The 20565-nt window shown below is 41.6% G+C and overlaps 1 protein-coding gene across 3 annotated transcripts; it reads right to left on the bottom strand.

Annotated features, from left to right (window-relative positions):
- Positions 1 to 14: 14 nt before the first annotated feature.
- gigyf1a (GRB10 interacting GYF protein 1a) lies at positions 15 to 20556 on the bottom strand. 3 transcript variants are annotated; one of them, XM_037976712.1, is made up of 25 exons: positions 20270 to 20556; positions 15165 to 15831; positions 15023 to 15086; positions 11971 to 12100; positions 11157 to 11252; positions 10909 to 11026; positions 9223 to 9331; positions 8655 to 8854; positions 7883 to 8112; positions 7212 to 7326; positions 6925 to 7107; positions 6318 to 6502; positions 5142 to 5307; positions 4816 to 5039; positions 4573 to 4676; positions 4362 to 4456; positions 4204 to 4277; positions 3949 to 4083; positions 2941 to 3108; positions 2628 to 2848; positions 2369 to 2523; positions 1854 to 2017; positions 1299 to 1343; positions 1063 to 1207; positions 15 to 173 (listed from the first exon to the last, which is right to left on the bottom strand). In XM_037976712.1, the coding sequence occupies exons 3-25, from the start codon at positions 15055 to 15057 to the stop codon at positions 106 to 108; spliced, it is 3165 nt and encodes a 1054-aa protein (XP_037832640.1). In that variant the 5' UTR covers positions 15058 to 15086; positions 15165 to 15831; positions 20270 to 20556; the 3' UTR covers positions 15 to 105. The 3 variants fall into 3 exon arrangements, with proteins under 3 accessions (XP_037832640.1, XP_017283462.1, XP_017283463.1); XM_017427973.3 differs by having other exon boundaries at positions 4362 to 4462; positions 20270 to 20555; XM_017427974.3 differs by having other exon boundaries at positions 2941 to 3105; positions 4362 to 4462; positions 20270 to 20555.
- Positions 20557 to 20565: the final 9 nt, after the last annotated feature.

The raw sequence follows: 20565 nt of genomic DNA, 5'->3' as shown, positions 1-20565 counted from the left end.
CCCACCCTCCCCCTGGTTCCCCCAGCAGTGCACATTCGTCATCAGGTTTGTCTGATTAAAAGACAGAAAGGCCTCAGGTAGCTATTGCTGCTGCGCTGCGTCACATCAGTAATCCTCCACCATCTCCATCTCATTCATGCTCAGACATTCGCCCGGGTTGTGGAATGAGTACCCTGCAGGAGGAGGGGGGGGGGGTAACAAAGAGGAAGCATGTAAGACCAGAGGAAGACTGAACAACAGGACAAGAGACAGTTTGGGACCGAAAGATCCCATGATTTTAACGAAACATTCAGATTCACATTTTCAGCTAATTAGCTTTTGGTGTTAATTCAAGTCAAGATGGCCGACGCAGCTAACCAACATCGGTTTTACAAATACTCGGCTAAAACTGGATGTGGAAGCAGCTGAGAGTCATTTAGAACATAAAAATAATGCACTGGTGTTGTATGAGATCATGCTTAGCGTTTTTTTTTTTCAAGGTTTGAACAAAAATGGCTGAAAATCTGTGATTAAAATAAAATAATCTTAAACTAAATGTCTGGCATGAAAGGCAGAGAATGATACATATTCCTTCAAGGAATGCTAGGCCTTTAATTTTAGCTGCAGAAGTGTACTGAAGAAAGTAAGCTTAATAACCAACTAACATCTGATTCATTCCTTTAAACCTGAACTGAGCAGATTAAATCAAAGCTTTGAGGGTAAATCGAGCAGATCAGATCAAAATGAACTCTCATTAAAAACCTATGATGAGCACAGACAGGTGCACGTCATCTATGGCTTCGTTTTGACAGATTCTGTTTTTATTCTCAGGTCTGCCCGACTAAACAGTAACGTTTGACTGTACGGTTCCAGCAGCGTGTGATGTTTCTTGTAACTCAAGATTATATTTATGATTTCACGCGTATAGAAGCTCACAATCACTATAAATTTGTTACTAATTCACAACCAGCTACAGTAGTTAGCAGGTCGAGAATCGTTGGCATGAAAAGTCAATCTGAAATCAAGTCATGTAAACTAAGAAACTTTAGTCTGGGAGGGTCAGATGTAGGCGAGGTCGCTCACCTAAGATGCTGGGGTCAGAGTGCAGCATCATGGACTGTTTCTTCTTCATCTTTCCCCCCTGGTTGTCATAGAGACTAGCTTTGCCCATGTGGTTGGCCTGAAACATGGACTGCAGAGTGCTCGGATTCATACCTCGCATCGAGTCCTGACAAACCGAAGGAAAGTTGGATTCACGTCTCATCTCGGTTAGAATTAAATGAAGAGAAAAAAAAACAAATATTTGGATTTGGATTTACCTGCAGAGGGAAGTTCATGTTCAATCCACCCACCTCCTTTGATAACTGGGAAAATAAGCGGGACATAAAACCCTTTTAGCCTCTTCATATGTTAAGATGCTTAATAATACGTCGTCCTTTAAACTTTCTGAGCATACAAAACTTTCCTTACAGATTGTAACAACCTTACTTTTATAATGTAGAGACTGAAAAGTGACTCAAAGCAGCAAAATAAACAACAACCTTGCTTTTTTACATAAAACAGTATTTAGTCATTTTCATTCAACATATTTATATGCTCACATTTTCCTAAATGCATTCCGGAAAAACACTTCAAACTCAACATGTTGCACAGAAAACCCTGAAATCGACTCTTCTTACAGATGTTTGCTTTAGTAAAAAGATCAGACCAGCTCGTGTGATTTAACGGGCCCGTTTAGCTGCGAGTACAGCTCTATTTAAAGCGTTCATCAGGAGACTTGTTCCAGAAACAGAGAGGGACATTTGTGCTGTAATTTAATGGAACCAGCTGATGTTTCCCTCCATTTGACGCAGCCCTTTCAAGCTCAGGCCTACCTGCTGCTGCTGCCTCTGTTGGTTGGCTTTCTGTTTGGCACGTCGCTCAAGAAACTGTTTGGCAAACTCTTTGGCTTCCACGGTGTCCCCAAGGTAGGACCGGATGAAATCCAGCACTGCATAGGGAGACTCCACCTCCTTCAGGTACGCCACGATGGTGGCAACTTTACAGAGACAATGTTAGCAAAGGTGAGCAAAATGTTTATTTCTGGATTATAATAATCTACTAGGACCAAATAAAACATCTGAAGTATATCTGCATAAAATTGGCACATAGATGATTTATATATGCCTCAATGTAATCATATTTAAAATTATACTTGACAATTTTCATCATTTCTGGGGATAAGTAGAAATTGCACATGAACAAAATGTTACCGCAGAGCGAAGAAATTAATCCCAACGTACTGCAACGAGAGGCTACATACTTGTGGCGAGGATTTTTCGTCAAAGCGGCGTGCTAAGTTTAGACTGAACTCTTTGATGGAGTTCTATTTAAAGACGGATCCTCATACCATCCAGAGAGGAGGAGTTGTTGGCAGAGGTGTTGAGAGCGTGCAGCATCTGTTCACACCAGGTGGTGAAGCCGTCCTGAGGCTTCATGCCCTGCAGCAGCTTCAGCAGCTTCTCCTCCTCCTCCGTCCGTTTACGGCGCATCATGTACTGATCGCTACGAAGGAAAGAGGACGAATTACCCAAACACGAAATACGTGCAACATAAGGGAAGAGAGATTATTTGGTTTCATTTGCCTGATAAATTTAGACTCTGCTTGCCTGAGGGAGGGGCTGCTACGGCTGTTCTTCAAGCCCATGTTGTTGTTGCTGTTCCCACGCAGGCCCGTCTGGTTCTTCACCGCCTCGTCCCACATCCCCATGCCGCCCGAGGAGCCCCCGCTTCTGCCCTTGCCCTCCATGCCGCCGGGCCCGCCCCACATGCCGACGCTCTCCGACCACTGCCCGCCCATGGAGGAGCCCCCCATGGACATGCTGGAGTGCTGCAGGTGGAGAGGAAAAAAAAAACCAGGGTGAGGATTCTCCATCTGTAATGTTCTCCAACATTCGGTCACGTCACGGCTGAGGAACCCACCCTCTGCTGCTGAGCCCGCTGCTGCTGCAACTCCAGCAGAGTCAGACTCTGCGACTTTCCTGCCTTTGGTAGCCCAGATGAAGAAGCACTGCTCCAACTGGAGCTGCTGGCCCCCGGTCCCTGCTGCTGGGGGGCCTGCTGCAGCAGCTTCATGATCAGTTCCTGCTGCTGACGACACCACAGAGAGGAAAAAAACAGGACATCATGGTAACCTGCTAACCTTGTGAGGCTTTTGATTCAGCAAACTCTTAACTAAATAATAAGTATAATTTAAAAAAAGAACAACTAAATGTGATTACTAAAGCAGACAAGTTCAATTTTCTGTAAAAATGCAGCACGGTAGCTGAATGACTTCAGCAACTTTTAGCAAAATGAAAACAAACTGCAAAGATTCTAGAATCAGAAAAACAATGGTTAAAAGACAAATAGCAATTTTACAGCTAAATGCTAAAAATAGCAAAACTATAGCTATAAGCAAAAAAGTCTTTAAAAGTCAAATGTAGCAAAAAGAAGCTAAAAGCTTAAATTAGTAAGATGCTCGATAGGAAGACAAAAAAGTATCAAAGTACATTTCAAAGAACAATGCTTTTGTATAAATTGAAAATATTATTATTCCTTTATAAACTTAAATTATTTCTATGGGAAACAATTTTGTAAATAAAGTTAAATAATTAAAAAGTTAAATACTCAAATTCACAGAACACCTTTCTAAACTGAGCCAAATGTTTTGATATATGAACGCTCAAAGCACATGAAGTAGTTTGCAAAAAGAAAATACTAAAAACCTTTAAACAGGAAATCAGACCCTCCAGGATTTTGCGATGTTGCGATCACAACTATTAACGCAAAATCAAGCAAACCCCACGACATCGCAACTTTGTGCAATTTTGCCCCAAACTCAGCAACTGTCCCGCAACTTTAACCAAAATAACCCCAAATAACTCATGAAGAAGAGCTGTGACGTCACATCCTGTTAACATCAGAATGACGGTTTGGGAGAAATCTCACCTGCTTGCGTCTGAACATGTCCTCCTCCTCCCTCCTTTTCTGCTCCTCCTGCTGCCTTCTCTTCTCCTCCCTCCTCTTACGCTCCTCCTCCTCACGCTTCGCCCTGAGTTCAGCGTCTCGCCTCTCCTGCTGGAGCTGATGGTTAAATGAAAGAACTCAGTTCAGCACAGTGCATCCTGAACTCAATGAAAATGTTTCAGCGACTGAAGTAGAAGAAAAATAAAAATCAGCACCGTATGACTCGACTGAACTGACCTTCTGAAGCTGTTCAAGAGTTGGACCCTGAGTAGAAGGATTCATTGTTAAGTCCCAAAGACTGGCTTCACTTCCTGAATGGAAACAACACAGAAGGGATTCCAGTTTCTGTTCATGAGTTTTAATACAAGTTTTGTGACTGTATGCAGAAAACATACCTGACGGCTGTGAAGCTGAGGTATGCATGTCCCACATGGACCCTGTATCTGGCACTGACATCGACCTGTTCATCGAAGGCATTATACCCTGCTCACTGCACCTGCCACACAGAAGCCACTTCCAGTCAAAAGGTAATTACGTTGCAGGTGTAAGATGAGGATGATTAAAGCCGTTCAGTCTTTCTGTTTGCGGTGGAACTTGTTTCTGTACCTGTTAATGAGCTGGAATAGCTGCTGCTGCTGTTGGAGCTGCTGATAAAGAGCTGCGGCCGCCAGCTCCTGCTGCTTCTTCAGACGCTCCTGGTCCAGGTTTCCCTGAAAGCACCGCGAGAAATCAGTCAAAAGAAATCTAAAACCAAACAACCCTGTCTGCAATAGCCTTGTCACATTTTATTTTATCTGATCTCCCTCCTCCCCTCCCCAAATCCTGCAGTTCAGCAGAGGTCTGACTCACAGTCCCAGAGGGCCCCCGGCTAGGCTGCGGGCGCTGCGTCGGTGGGAGCTGTCTCACCAGCAGGGGCGGCGGGGAGGGCCCCGGGGCGAAGGGCACGCGGCCCCACATCTTGATGACGTCCCCCAGGGGCTGAAAGCCCTCATCGCAGCCCCGCTTCACCAGCAGGGTCATGGTGAAGTAGCCGGCCTGGAACCACTCACACATTTCCACCGTGGTGAACGGCCCTGAGGATCGAGTGAACACAGACGGGACCATGACTCTCTTTGCTTTAAACACAGAGTAACTGAACTCGGTACAGAAGGGGGGTTTTGGGTGCTGAAGGGTACCCTGGATCTCGCCCTGCGGGTCCTTGTAGAACCACTTCATGGCGGACTCGTGAGTTAGAGGCAGAGCAGCGGCCGTATTCCTGCTCTCCTGCTGCTGCAGAGCCTGGGTGAAACACTCCTCCTCCAAAGAGGTGTCCTGCAGTGACGCCACCATCTTCTCTGCCTCCTACACAAAAACATCTTCAGTTACGTTCTGTCGAAAACACTTTCACACTCACAGCTTCACTTTAGTTGCAGAGAGCTAAATTAAAAGTTGTGCATTTGAGTTAACAAAGATCAAGGATCACTGACATAGCCACTGAGAACACTAGGCCAGATTTGTGGAGGCCATCTTGCCAGGTGCTACACCTATCACTACTATTACGCCTTGTGTGTGTTGTACACCTTTATCATCAGTCCAAAAACACACAAACAGTCTCATTTAACTTAAATAGACATATCATGCAACTTGTTGAAACAGTTGACAAGAGTATGATGTAACCAACCTCTCACCAAGTCCAGTCAAGTGTTAGCGGCCGCAAAATGCCGACCCAATGCTCTACCGTTTTTGTACCTTTAATCCTATTTTAGGAACTTTATCACCGATCGATTGGCTTGCACTCATGGATCAAGCTTTAGGCCAAAAAAAGTTAAACGAACTGAACTTCTACAAGCCGCCTCTTCATGCCTGTTGGCTAGTTTTCAGCTCAGCATGCAGACAGAAAAACTAAAAAGGTCATGTTTTCAATTATTTATGAGCTAAGACAGTACAACATTCACATCCAAAATACAATTATGCAGTTCAGGTTCCAATAATTATAACAATTAATGGCCATGGTCTGACAACTAAGGATGTAATGTAGCACTTAGCAAGATGGAGTCACTAATTCTTGCCTCATTAGCACAGACTGTGGAGTGGTTGGCCATTTCAGTGGGTCTTAAAATCAGCCTTAAGATTACTGAAACTAAAAGAACAAAAACATCTTGCTTTTATTTTCAAAATTGGGAAAAAATGCAAACAGAAGAGTTACCTAAAAAAGTCTGAGCTGCAGTAAATCGTGCATTTGTCTTTCGCAGTAATGTATTTTGTGAAAATGCATCGAAATAAGGTTTTATATTTGACCTACTTAAATTATTTATGTTTTTTGTTTGCATGCATTATTTAGGATGACGTATATGTGCAGCTGCTGTTCCAACCTGTTGCAGGTGCTTCATGCCTTCATCGTCCTCGGTGTCTCCTCCTGACGGAGGGAGGAGAGGAGCAGCAGAGGAAGAGGGTGGGGGAGGTAGGCTGGAGGAGGAGGAGGAGGAGGCGGCAGCAGTGACGACGGCAGGGGCGGTGCTGCTCAGCTGGGCCTTGGAGCCCCCGATGGGAGCCAAGTCTGACACAGAAACAACAAGAACGACGAATTAAACAATGGGTCCTATTTTTAGTTTGGCTGTTTATGGAGGCGGTGAGCAGCAGAGCCGCCTGCTGGTTCTGTATCTGATCCAGCTTTAACAGCAGCTTCAGTAAACAAGATATTAAATGACTGCAGATCAACATATTCCATGTCAAACCAAAATATACGCGGGGCCAAATTTTCTCTCTCACGTACACACGCTGTTCTGGAGCTAAAGAGTCCAACACACTTAAGAGAACTCACACAGGAACCCTTAAAGCTCCAAAACAAGATTCACTTATAAAGTAAATGACTATTTTAGAATAAGTAGGTATGTGCAAGCTATTTAATAGAACTTTATATGGGTGATTTGTACAATTTATACACACACACACACTCCAGGTGTTTGTTAGAAATCGTACCATCTGCAGGTGAGCTGCTGGCCTTGACTGAGTGGCTGTTGCTCAGATGACAGTTCTCCATCACCTGACCAATGTTTCCAGGTTCCAGTGATGGAGGGGCACAGTGGGCTGGAGGAGAGGAAGAGGAGGGTGATGCTGGCTTTATTTTATCATCCCCTGCAGCAGACATGGCATCTTTACTCTCTGAAGAGAAAAAAAAAAAAGACAATAAATGAGATTTTTTTTTTTCTTGAGCAGATAAGGTACGGAGACCTAAGAAATAAAAGACAGATTATTTTTTTGCACACCTTTGTCGCTTTCTGAGCTCTTCCTCTCTACATCAGGAAAGTTGTCCTCCTCGTCCTCCTCCTCGATGCCCTTGAAGTCCAACTCCTCCTCCAGGATTGTCTCCTTACCACCCTTCTAACGCACAAACACCAGGAGGAGAGGAGAAAAATTAACATTTTGTTGGTCTGATTACACTTTTTTGATCAAAATTTTGTTGCAAAGCTTTTGTGGTATAATTAAAAGTTAATTTTAAACCACTGACAAGATGACAAAAACACTGCAGTCAAAATGCAGCTGTACTGAAGGCTCAGAAAAGATTATAATTACATTTTTCTCAGTCAAACTTGACTTCATATACACATTCTCTAAGTTCATTAAAGGTGGGAACATTATCTGACACCGAGTGATGTGGTATTTACACATTTTGAGAGTGTGAGAAAAAAATCTCAGAATAATAAAATATCACAAGCTTTTTTTATCCTGCCTCTTTGTTTAAAACATTCCATGTGAGGTGAATTCAGTCTTCTAGACTATAAAAGGTTATTTTGATAAACCATAAAATGAAAAATATATCAGCTATAAAACAAAGAGCCCAACAATTCTCAAAATCTTAATAATACTAACATTAAAACTAATACAGCCTCTTCATTCAAACAGTATGTTTTTTAGATCACGATAAAAAGTGACGTACCTTCAAAGGCATGAAGGCTCCAGAGGAGTCAAAGGTTCCCATCTCCCCATCCTCCTCATCCGTACACCATTCGGGCAGGCCGTCCCTGTCGTCCTCCAACCCCTCGCTCCCTGCACGCCGGCGCCCGGGACCGTGACCCTCCGAGTCCCGGAAGTCGAAGTCGAACTTCCTCCGGCGACTTTCACCTGGACCGCTGTGGTCCCGCCAGCCCGCTGAGCGAGGACCACCATCTAACGGAGAAAACAAGACTGGGGTCAGCTCTTACGGCGCGTTTAATCAGACCCTCAACGGGTGAAAGATAGTTAATTTGTAGTTAATTCTTTGGATTTGTCTCAGTTCCTGAAACTGCTGAACTATTAATAACCACTCATTCTGTTAAATTCTCTTCATAGCCACTAGATGTCAGCATAAGCACCTTTAGGACTTCTAACAGGACTGTTTCAATCAAATAAGCAAATACATTTCTGAAGGTCACTCTTTATTTTAACATTTATATCAATAAAGACACTTGTTATGTTCTTACTGGCAGATATTTTGTAACTGGATGTACCTGATTTTTTTTTAAATACCTTTTATGTCCTGAATTTAAACTAAGCCACAGACTTAACAATATAACATTAAAAGTTCAAGCAACTGAAGACACCCCCCATGTAAAGACATTTCAGCTATCCATCAAAAGAATTAAGTCAGTCGATAAAGGTCTTGTTTGATGATTGTTTCCTGTTCAAAGTTTGAGGCACGGGTAACAAATAAACGTCTGTATTTATCATACCATCCCTGCGGGGTCCAGAAAGCCTCCAGTTGCTGCCCGGCTCCCCCTCATCCTCCTCCTGCTCCTCGCGGAGGGTGCGCCAGTTATCGCTGTCAGCCCTTGTGTACTCCTTCCTCCCGGGACCCCCGGGACCTCCAGCTTCTTCAAAGCCAGGACGCACCGCCTCCCGCCGCAGCGGCTTCTCAAACCGACGCTCACCCCTGAGGAGATGGTGGGAAACGGACAGAAAATTAGGTGATAAACACAAGATAAAAATCAATAACATCATCCAGTTTTTATCCGGGGGAAACGAGTCCTGCTAACACTTGGGTCCGAGCAAAACAGACCTGAATTCATACGGATCAATTAAGAAATTCTACAGAGATGCACACAAATGCTTCCTTTCAGCAGGTAGATAAGGAAATAAAGTCTGCAAATGTGAGATAACCTCAAGAGCAAAAACATTCAGAAACAACAGAGCAGATTATAGAACCTAATACGCAGGATGACAGATCCTCTCAGCAGTACAGATAAAAGCTTTTTATTTACAAAACAGCACAGAGTCGTGTCCCTGCAAACATTTCCTCACCGGTCATCCCAGCTCTGGCTGCGGTGTATCTCTCGGACGCTGCGGCCAAAGCCTACTTCAGTGTCCTCAATACTTCTTTGGTAGAATCCAGTCTCACCACGGCCTCGGCCTGTTTGTTTAACGACAAAGAGGATGTGGTCAGTTTTAAAAATGAAACTAGACCAACGACGGGATTCGAGTTTTGTATTTTGGAAACAGAAATGCAGAAAATTCAAACACTGGCTTCAAAACAAAAAAAAGACAAATATATTCAGAAAGGACTGAACTGTGGAAGCAAGATGATGGACAAGTCTTGTACACATTGGGACTGTTTAATACTTAAATTAAGCCTTTCACGCCAGAGGTTTAAACTAAGATTATTTTATGATCAGAGGAGACAGACTGTAGCTGTTTAGGTCAAACCTGGTAAATAATGTTACGCAACAATCTAATGCAATTTTGCAAGACCTGCTGTGATCTATGCAGACTCTCAGCTACTACAACACCAAGGAGCTCAATCACTAACATCTACTGAGTTATTATAGCTACTTTTGTGTTGATTAGCTGCGGTTGCCATCTTGAGTTGTAGAGTTTCAGGTTTGTGAGATACGTTGCTAATGCTAAAGACAAACACACTCAGATGCCCTACGGGGGATAAAGACAAGCTAATCCTCATTCTTTCTTCTTTTCTCATCACAGTGCTAACAGCCCTTTTTATCTGTTTTAACATTTTAGCTAAATCAGCTATAGACATTTAAGGCAGTGGGGTTTTATTTGATTGTCGTGTCATTTTTGTCTGGAATGTATTGATATGCTGATTTCTGATAACCTTTGGACATCACGCACATCTGGTATACAATTCAGAGCAGATTAGAATCTAACCAGCTGTGCAGGTTACCTTAACAAATGTCAGATAGCCTTTAGGGACAAGTCAAGTTCCTGTTTTATTTATTTGTTTACTATTTCAGAAATTATACAAAGAAAGAAAAGAAAATACAGCTTGTGGCCTCAGATGACCTTCAACACCTGCCTTAGTAAAGACCACGTTGTGCCGAGCAGTTTTACAAAGTTTCAGCTCCTGTCCTTTGTTTATTATTATGGTTAACTTCGCCCACAGCAGGAAACTACATCTGATATCAACAATTCAAATCTGTGACATCACATCTGAAATGTTTGGATCGGTTAAAACAAAGCTCTGTTTCTCCACGGCGACTTTCACCTGAACTGCTCTAAGAGAAGTTAAGCTCCAATCTCAGAGCCTCCAGGACATAAAAGCACAAACTATTGCTTTATTTTTATTAATTTTAAAAACCTAAAACAGTGTGTGGAGGAGGCAGTCAGACAGCCGAACACACGAGCACATGACAGAGTGTTGTAACCAAACAATTGTTCTCTTGACCGTCCTGAAATGAGTGTTTACACTGGCGTGCGATGAGATGTGTGTGTGTGTGTGTGTGTGTGTGTAAAAGGTAAGTTCATGAGGCCAGTGGGTTTTGGGCAGGTGAGGCCGGACAAAAGGAGGATTATTTAGACAGGCTGAGAGGAAGTGTGCTGTGTTAAGATGGTGGATGAAAGAGGGGAAATGAACACTTGAGTGGCTGCCCTGCTTGAAGAGCGGCCATTGCAGTTTCAGAGCTGCGAATGTGGATTCATCGTGTTGAAATCAAATCTGTTTTTATTATTCTTGTGTTTGGCATTTGCCCCTACCTCGGCCACCTCGTGTGGCCCCTCGTCCACGGACAACTCCAGCTGGTGCGGCCCCACCCACTCCCTTTCCCATGAGCCTCAGCACCGCCGCACTGTTCACGGACATGGAGAAGTTTCTCTGCGGAGAGGGCGAAAGAGAAGAATGTGAGGAATGCAAACTCGTCCAGCTGCCAATAAAAAAAGCAGCTCGCCGAGGTTATGTTACATCTGATATAATAAGGTAAAGACTTCAGAGCGTTGTGACAGACCTGCTCCTCCTCGGTGAGGGGCACCAGTGCCAGGGGCTGCATGGGCTCATCTTGCAAAATAGCAGCAAACTCCTTATCCTGCATGTCCTCTGGGACCTAAACACAATAAGAGCTGGTGCTTAAGAGGACAAAAACACACAAACCGTGGCCGAGAAACCCGCAGTCCTACAAACACGCTGTCATGTCTAAGTAGGAAGGAATTACAGCTGTTTTGATCAAACCTCGTAAATGACCTTTTGCACAATCTCCTGAAATCTCAAGAGATGTGTCGGCGCTCGGAGAACGTTTTGAGGAAGACTCAGCTTCCTCAAAATCGGTCTCAACATACACAAAACTGACTTTGTGTTGGCTCATATTGATTAGCTGCGGTGGCCATGTTGAAGTGGGGTAATCCTAAAAGTTAACTAGCTGCAGATGTACATCCATTGATTACTTTCCACTTTTTGCTAACAGTTTAGACCAGGAGTGTCCAATCCTGGTCCTCAGGGCCACCATCCTGCAGGTTTTACTTGTTCCTCTGCTCCAACACACTTGATTTGAATCAATGGGTGATTAACAAGCTTCTGCAGAACATGAAGAGGTGATTTAACCTCTGAATCAGGTGTGTTGGAGCAGAAAAACAAGGAAAACATGCAGGATTGTGGCCCTCAAGGACCAGGATTAGAGACCCCTGGTTTAGACTAACAAACACATGAACACACACAAACAAAATATTAGTTGAACAAAAGCTGATTGTAGTTTAAGAACATGAAGTTTTGTCTTAGTGTCAGTAAAATCCAGACAAATATAAGCGAGAAAGATGTTCTCCACTGACCTTGTTGTCTTTGATATAAAGTGCTAACATCTCCTCTCGGCCGTAGCGATACTCGGCCAGCTTGTACTTTGGCATGGCGGGGGAAGGAGGGGGAGACGTCACACTCCCCCCACTGGACAGTGCACGAAGCCTGAATGAAGAAGAGCGCGGAAAGCTGTTCAGAACTGAATGGATTACTACTCTTTGTTTGTTTTAATAACTGACACAAAGCAAAGAAGAAAAAAAATCCCAGAAATAATTTGGCTAAGTACAAAAATAAAGCTCCAAGTCTGTTCTGTTTGAAATTCCTTTTAATCTTCGTCGCAGAAGAAAATGATCACATCCGTCTTGTGGTGGAGAAAAGAAAAAAATTAACTAATTTGAAGTAAATCAACCATTTTCCAACACAACTTGCCCTGAATACACTTGGCTCGACGAAGATGATATAGCGGCGTTCCAATCTCAGAATTTCATTTTAATAAGCTATTACTCGCAGGCCGGCTTCCAAGGCCCGCTGTTTAACAATGGCTCCATTCAGCAGCCTCGACAAAGTGTGTCATTGATTAACAGTCTCGCATCAAAACCATATGCAGCTCAGAGATGTGGAGGTGGGCGAGGAATGTACAGGGTAAAGGAAAACATCCAGACGGACCGGTCGGTGGTATTAAACATATCAAAGAAGTTAAACTAAGCAGAGCAGAGACTCATCTGCACGATAAGAGGAGAGCCGAGTTCGGCTACTTCATCTGTATTTAAAGTTCCAACAATGACTGGAATAATCAAACATCTCCCAGACACTTTAACCTATATGTTCAACTGTGCTGAAGTGCCAGGTTGTTTTCACTTTGGGCTCCACCACAACGACCGACACGACCTCAGAACATTCAAACAGTTTTGAGAAAAAGGACCGTAAACATTCGGAGCGGGGCAGCTGTACGTGGCGAGCGCGTGAAGTGGCTCTGCAGCTTTATTTAAAAAAAAAAGGGGGCACAGGCAGAGGAAAGCTGCTGCAGATGTGCAGAGAGGGAAATATTCTGGCACACAACCAAGAATGCACACAGAAGTCACAGGCCGATAGAAGCTGGAGACTACGCCCCCCCCCTCTTATAATGGCTGCACAAACATCCACAGAGGAGGAGAAAGCAGTGAAACACAGAGACGTGGAGGGGATTCTGCCAATGTTTTCACTTCAGTCAGAAGCTGCAGGAACGTCAAGGACAACAGACTCTAAAAACTAAACCCTCTGAGTTTATGAGCCGTGTTGACGGTTAAAGTAACCCGATAACCCAGGGATGGTAACTATGGATGGGCATTTCAAGCAAAAGTATTATCCAAAAATTACCAGTAATTTGTCTTCTTTTTTTTTTTTGTCAAATGATTGTGGCTCAGCCATGGCCAGAGTTTCCACTTTGTTGTTTAAAAAAAAAAAAGAAATGTCAGGAGCAGATGTAAAATCACTTTTGCTTTATGGGTTTTGTGAACAAAAAAGAAAAAAAGAAACAGAACCATGCTGGTTGGTGCATTACCATTAATATGTGGTTAGACTTCACCACCAGGCGCCCATGAAGGAAAAAAAAAAAAAGACTTGCTTATCAAGACAAGTCTTATCAAGTCACACAATTTGAATTTGTGCACTTTAATGACTACTTAAGAATTCAAAGCTCATTGCCCATTCCTAATGCCAGCTAGTATTTTAGCTCAGAGAAAAGAAAACTAAATATTTTGTCCTCGGACCAAATGGCATTTTTCCTCCTGAACCAAAGTCAAAACCAAATTTAATCAACTAGGTACAGCAAAAATTACAGCATGACCTGATTACATTTCCTCGTGTTATGCCTACATCTGGGTTTTGAATAAGTTACAAGCACAGTACAACATGGTTCTTTACATAAACTTCTGTGTCAGCAGCAGCTTGCTGTAGCACTTCCTGCAGGAATATCAGAACATTTCTGACAGGAAACATGTAAAGCAAAACTGACTGTGATGTAAAGGTTTATAAAGTAGTGTTTACATACAAAGTTTTTGATTGGAGGCGATTTATGATGGCAGACATTCCCTTTGATTTTAGATCCGCTCCGACTAGCCGTTTGCTCATCAATCCAATCAGAATTAAACTACTTCTCCAAACTGAGGTTCAATCAAAGAGTGATATCCAACATGCAAGATATTATTTATTTAAAACCTTTTCACAAAACCCAACTTTAAAAGCTTTTAAGTTTAGCACAAAAGAAAAACAACTGCTAATATTTGCCTCTTAAACTTTGAAATTTACCATCCCTAGTTGTGTTAATGTCTTTTGTGTGGATATTCTTTGCAGCAAAAGAAAAAATATCAGAACAAAGACTATTGGTGAACGTTTTTGTTGTAGTTAGCTACATGGTATGGTCTATTTGTCAACCTGAAGAATGCTAAAAAAAATTCGGGACAACTAACCCTCGGTGGGAACAAGCAAAAAAACAAAAGTAAGGCTACTTTGCCGGGGCAACGATCAAACACAGATCCATTCTATTCACCTCGGAAGTCAGAACTCGGATCTGGAAAAGACGTCAGACTCAACCTAACTGTTCTGGTTGAAATCTGGAAAACCAGTAGTTTTCTTCTGGTTTCGCTCAGTGACCAGGATAACTAGCATAAGCAATAAAAATCAATTCTGTGCAATCAAACATGGACCCAAACATTCTCTAACTGTGCTTGAACAGCCCTTTGAGTGTGACAGGAGAACTGATATACAAACTGGACGAAGTAAATCCCAATTTTTCACACACACAAGTCAGCCATTTTGGATTTTGAGCTCTGGGCTGGTCAGGAATCTCCAACTTTCAGTGGATGTTTAGTAGAAATGATACCACTGAACATTTTGTTGTCTATCTTTTACGAGGCGTCCATCAGGACACACTTTTTAGTTTTACACAAAAACTACAACATAACTACTTCATGGAAGCGTTTGTCAAAAACTCAAATTTGAGCATCCAGACTCAAGAATATCCCATTGAAATTTGGTCATAAAACCAGACAATTAATTCAATAATTAATTGTTTTCCTCAAAAATGTAAAAAAAAAGTCAATTCATTACCATTCTGGGCCGAAGTTAAGAGTCTCAGCAGTCATATTCCTCACGTCCACACAGAACTGAGTATCTGCGGAGGAAAGACAGATTTAATTTTATTTTCTGCGCTGGTGAAACAAGCGATAAATGCTCCTCAAAACGTTCTTACCCTGTCCAGATAATCGGAGCAGGCTGAACTGGGCTGGACCAGGCTAGAGCTGGCTGGCTTTAGTTAGGCTTAGGTGACTAGAAGGCTGAGTGGTGCTTAAGCTGTGGTCACAGAGCTCCCCAAACACACAGACAAAAAGAGAATAGCTGCCAGTTTCAGGTGTTTGAGGAATACCAGGTTATCAGGTCCTAACTAGGCAAGGAAGGGGTTCTGATGATAGTTTTGGAGAATGGAAGCTCCTGCTACTCACAGCCAAACAAAAGTTGTAAAACATAAAAAAGGAAAAAGAAACAAAAAAAGGACCTCAAAAATCAACAGTGGAACAAAAATAAAACACTCTTGTAGTAATGTTTTTCTTGCGTTTTTCTGTTTTACAGCAGTTGTATCTCACACTAAAGTTAAAAATAGAAAGGACTTGTCAAAAAGAAAAAAAAAAATCAAAAAAAAAAAAAAAAAACACCACGGGAATCAAACAAACAAACAAAAACCTAACAGCCGATAACAAGACAACCGGCTGCTGGAACAGCTGCCAAAAGCAGACACGACTCGCGCTCGTCTTCTCCCGTCTCTCCCCTCGGCGCCTTTCCCTCTCGCTCCAGCTGAAATGTGGATTGACGGAGACCCTCCAGGTAACTCCTTAATTTCCTGTCCTCCTTCCTTTGCACCACTGGGAAGAAAAAAAAAAAAAAAAAAAAAAAATAATCTTCTGATGTCAGAAGCGATTGAATTTCTCATCAGTTGGAAAGTGAAGTAACAGCAGTGGAGGAAAAAAAAAAAAAAAAAAAAAAAAAAGACCAATTTTAGAGATGACAAAGAAATGAAATGAAAAATGTGAAGAAGGGCTTTGTGCATTAGCTGCCACTGAGACGCGTTTCCAGCAGCTGGAAGCCCACCTACATCTTAAGAGGAAAGGTGGCGTAATATTTAAATTTTTTTTTCCTTCCTTTCTCCGCTGCGGAGCTTTGACACAATATTCCCGCTGTGTGCCTCGGAAACACTGAAAGGTAGCAGCTCGGTTTGATCAATCGGTTCCAGCGCTCTGAGTGCACAGGAAGGCAAAGTGGTTTTCATTCAGTGAATAAATTAAAAAAAAAACTATTTCTAGTCCTGAACCAGCTGCTTCTTAAGCTTCGCAGCTGGCTGCGGATAATTCTCGAAAATGTCACGGAAATGAAAACATCCAGGGAGCTTCGTTTGAAACTTTGCTCACAAATGGGAGAAAGGCATCTCCATGGTAAAACGGAAATCTTTTTTCCCCTCATTTAAACTGTAAATAGTCAAGGTAAGCTATATTTAAACTCATCAATTAATCGAAAGCATCGTTTTCTTGTTTAAAACCACCAAGAAAACATTAATATACATATATTATGACAATAAGTTGTTTTAAAAATCAGTTCTACCGCCCGGAGCTTAATTTCCAACTTAAATCACTGATTTTTCCATTAGTGGCAATGAATTGTATATTTATTTAACACAAAAGCTTGATATGGGCAATTTAGTATTTGAACATTTATTTATTTTTTCCCACAGATCGAAGCTGATCACTCTAAAACCACAAACACTTCAGTACAAAAACTTTGTCAAACATAAACTTTGCTTAAAAGAAATTGCTTCCTTGCGGGGAAAACTTTGGTAAAGTTGTTGCATAACTGAGGACAGTACCTGCTGAGTGATTAGTAAAGTTTATCAGTCAGAACAGAAAGATCCTAACTAGCATCTGATTTTAGAGAAAACTTAATGTTTAGAAGACATATTCTTGGCTAAAAATTTATCAAAGAACTTGTTTTAGGCATCAACAGAATTCGTACATCAATAACAACATAACATCTACTTCCTACAAAAGTAAAGGGAGAAAACGAAGAAATGAATCACATTTGTTGCCCAATCGGATGATTTCCCAAGACTTCTAACTTGCCTAAAAATACAGTTTAGCTCTTCAGTTAACATTTGACACTTTAGTTTAACTTTTAGCACAACTCACACATTCCCTTTACATGTTAGAAAACACTAAACTTAAAAAAAAACACAGTAATGCTCAGTGACAAAGTTACACTGCATTCATTTTGTTTACTACTTAAGAATAAATTAACTATAACCAACATAAAATTTAAAGAAAAGCATTGCGGATTTAACTGCTAGCGGCCTTATTGCCTCCCTGAGGTTGAGTAACACTGTGATTCAGGAAAGTTCAGTAAAATAACGCTGCAGAACTATATTTAGCATTCTTTGTAAAACAAATCCAGCTGTACTTCTAATATTATTGCAATAAAGACATTTGTTGCGAAAGTTGACAGACTAAATGTAAACTTTTACGCATCATGTGGTTTAATTATTAACGTTACTTAAAGTTAATCTAACGTGGGTGATACTTATCACTGCCTACCTGACGTCATCTTAAATCACTTACAACAAGATGTGTTTTGACTGACCGCCTTAAGATTTTAGCATAAAATCATGCTGCGTTTACTGAACATTAAAATTTGAGGAACTCAAACCTCTTTTGCTCTACCGCCATGTTTTTATTTGTAGAACTTGAAGTTTTTTCTCTTTTTCTTTCCTTTCAGTAGGAAGTTGTCATTTCTTTTATTTTCTGTATTGCATCATTAGTGCAAAAAGTAGCACGGAAAGAAACTTAGAAATACAGACAAACTGTTGACCACATCAGTCATGACTCTTAAAGGTTTGCCTCCGAAGGTTTAAAACAACAAAACAACGACTGGTATCGAACATTTGCGGGGAGGCCAACCACACATATTTATTTACGACAAAATTAACCCTAAACCAATATATGCAACCAAACTGCAATGAAGTTAAAAGTAGGCATTAATAAATAAAAACTGATAGTCATCTGTCGTTTTGTGCGTGTGCTACCAAGAGCTCTTGAACAAAAAGGTAACAAATTGGATTAAAGTAAGTTTTACCATTTGGGTTGTAGTTTAAAATCGGTTACAACTAACCCTGGTAGTAGAGAGGGGTAACAGCAGGAGGAATCTTTTTCACCTTTTCTTCACTAAACCTTGAATATGTTTGTAAAAGCTGCAGCTAACGAGGCTGCCTTAAATAAATATCCAGCGTGCTAATCACGTTAGCTCTTCTATGGTGTTTTCAATGTTAAGTTAGCATTTATGCTAACTGGTGGCCATCAGCCTGTGATTAATAGGGTTCATTTCATATATGTTATTGCACACTTATTAGGTATGAAAATATATTTATCAGTGATTATTTATGTAAAATAATTCGGTCGTTTTAAAGCCATAATAGCGGTCAAAATATGCGATTTTTCAATGCTTTTTTAATTTAAATTCTTCTAACACCTTTCTACAGCATTATATGTTTGTTTGGGGGTTAAAGTAACTCAGAGTAATCTGGGTTTTTCTGTTTTTGCGTCAGAAAACAGCGAATATTCCTCGCCTTTGTTTACAACGACCTCCGGTGATCAGGAGCTCAGAATATCTCCGCGCAGCTCCTTCACGTCTGATCTCAGCCCCTACTTTTGCTTCGACGCACTTCCTTCCCCCAAACCACTCTACTTCTGTCCGCTCTCATCCTCACAGCTTTAAGTCGCCGTTTCTTTACGGAAGAACCTCTTTTGTCTCTCTGCTTTCAACCGGGCATCTCTTTTCGTCTGATTCCGTTTACATCCGGGGGGTTATTCCACGGACTCAGTGTTATTGTTTACTAGCCGAAGTGAACTCGGCGTTCGAATGTAAACAAGCAACTCGTAGTTGTTGGCAACAAAAACATGACTCTACTGATTTTGCTCATTTATTACAAACTATTCAACAGACTTTTGGCAGTGAATGATGCATATTTAGGGGTTATTTTACCACAGATGGCACACATATAGAAAAACATTGAAAAATGACATATTTTGACCGCTACTGTGGCTTTAAGTTTCAGGATAAACCAAAAAATCATTTTGTAATCGCATCCTCTGAATCATAGTTTAGTGAATCATGAGGTGCCTAAAGATTTCCATCCCTACATTAGGTGGAGCTGGGCTGGATGGCTCGCTCCCCCCTAAAAAACAATGAACAATTATAAGAAGTCATGCTGTAAAAGAAGGCAAACAAAAGAATCTGATATATTGTAATCCATATATATAAAGAAAGGAGCGAAGAATGGTTTGAAAATCTCAGTAAAGTGTGTTAATTTTGAAAATGGCACGTCTTTTCCCAAGCAGTGAGCAGTTATTTGGAGTAAATTTAGAAAACAAAAGCTCTCAAATAAAAGTTCTGCTTTGGGATTTTTGTCAACAATGTGGACTTTAAGCACGTGTTCTGCTATTAAGGCACACAGCAAAATAACAACAACAACAAAAAAAAAAAAAACAATTATTATGAAGCCCATTAAACAAACACGAAACACAATGAGGTCAGCTCATATCAACGGAGATAAACTTTGCAAAAATAAAACTGAAGCAAGGTCACGAAACAGACCTGCAGAATTAAAAAAAAAAACACACACACAAACGAGCATGTGCATGTTTTTACGCACTAAACAGAAATTAGAGTTTGTTTCAATGCATTCTGCAAGTGTTTGCATGCAATAGGCATGGGTTAAAACTTTGAAAAATAATAAAAAATGCTAAAAATAAGGAAAACAACCAAACGGCGGCTAACACGAAAATAGCTACAACGGAGCTACGTTACCGTCTGCGCTGCTAGCCTTCCAAGCTAACAGCAGCTAACTGGAGAACAGATGCAGATAATCACTCGAAGCGATACGTGTCGGTAAATATCACAGCAGAGACGTTATATTTTTAGTTTTTTAACCACTAAAACTAGCACGGAGGTACGCCGTGGCTGGCAGAGGCCTTGGTGCGACGGCTCGAGTGACACCAGATATGATGGCGGAGGGGGCGGATTGTTGGGAAGGAGACTCCCCGGCCTGCTCGGCCGAAGAGCGGACCCAGCGTTTCGGGCTCATGCGTTGGAAACAAAACGAGCAAATAAATACATAAAAGTTGTTTTTTAAAAAAGAGGAAAATATAAATAAAATACGACTTTTCGCTGCGGATGAATCTAACCTAAAAAGCAGCCGAGATTAGCTTGTTAGCTCGAGCGTTAGCCGAGCTGCAAAGAGGAACCGTTGGGCTGTCTTACCTTGTGTTTATGTCCGCACGGCCAGAAGATCGCATGCATTGGTCTTTTTTAAAAAAAACACTGTAAACTGTATTAATCCGACGTAGAGTATAGTACTTTCTGGGAAGGAAGGGGAGGGGGGGAAGAAGAAGAAGAAAAAAAACAAAAGTACGCGTTTTTATTTATTAATTATTTTTCTCTCCCTCTCTCGCGCTGTCTCCTCCTCCTCCAACGGTCGCTGCTGAGTATCAGTATGTGTCTGCTGCTGCGAGTCGCTGCTTCTCTTCTTGTTGTTTGTGTTTCGGAAAACATGGCGG

Source organism: Kryptolebias marmoratus, linkage group LG7 (genome assembly GCF_001649575.2).
Source record: "Kryptolebias marmoratus isolate JLee-2015 linkage group LG7, ASM164957v2, whole genome shotgun sequence".
Lineage (NCBI taxonomy): Eukaryota > Metazoa > Chordata > Actinopteri > Cyprinodontiformes > Rivulidae > Kryptolebias > Kryptolebias marmoratus.
Note: the sequence above shows the minus strand (reverse complement) of the source record. Positions and strands in the feature narration are given on the sequence as shown.

Excerpts from the sequence above, each read along its gene's own strand:
- gigyf1a (XM_017427973.3), bottom strand. The coding sequence starts at position 15,057 with ATGACTGCTGAGACTCTTAACTTCGGCCCAGAATG. Across the intron at positions 9,332-10,908 it reads GGCCACACGAGGTGGCCGAG|GCCGAGGCCGTGGTGAGACT; the intron begins GTAGGGGCAAAT and ends TTAAACAAACAG. Across the intron at positions 1,344-1,853 it reads AACAGAGGCAGCAGCAGCAG|TTATCAAAGGAGGTGGGTGG; the intron begins GTAGGCCTGAGC and ends TTATTTTCCCAG.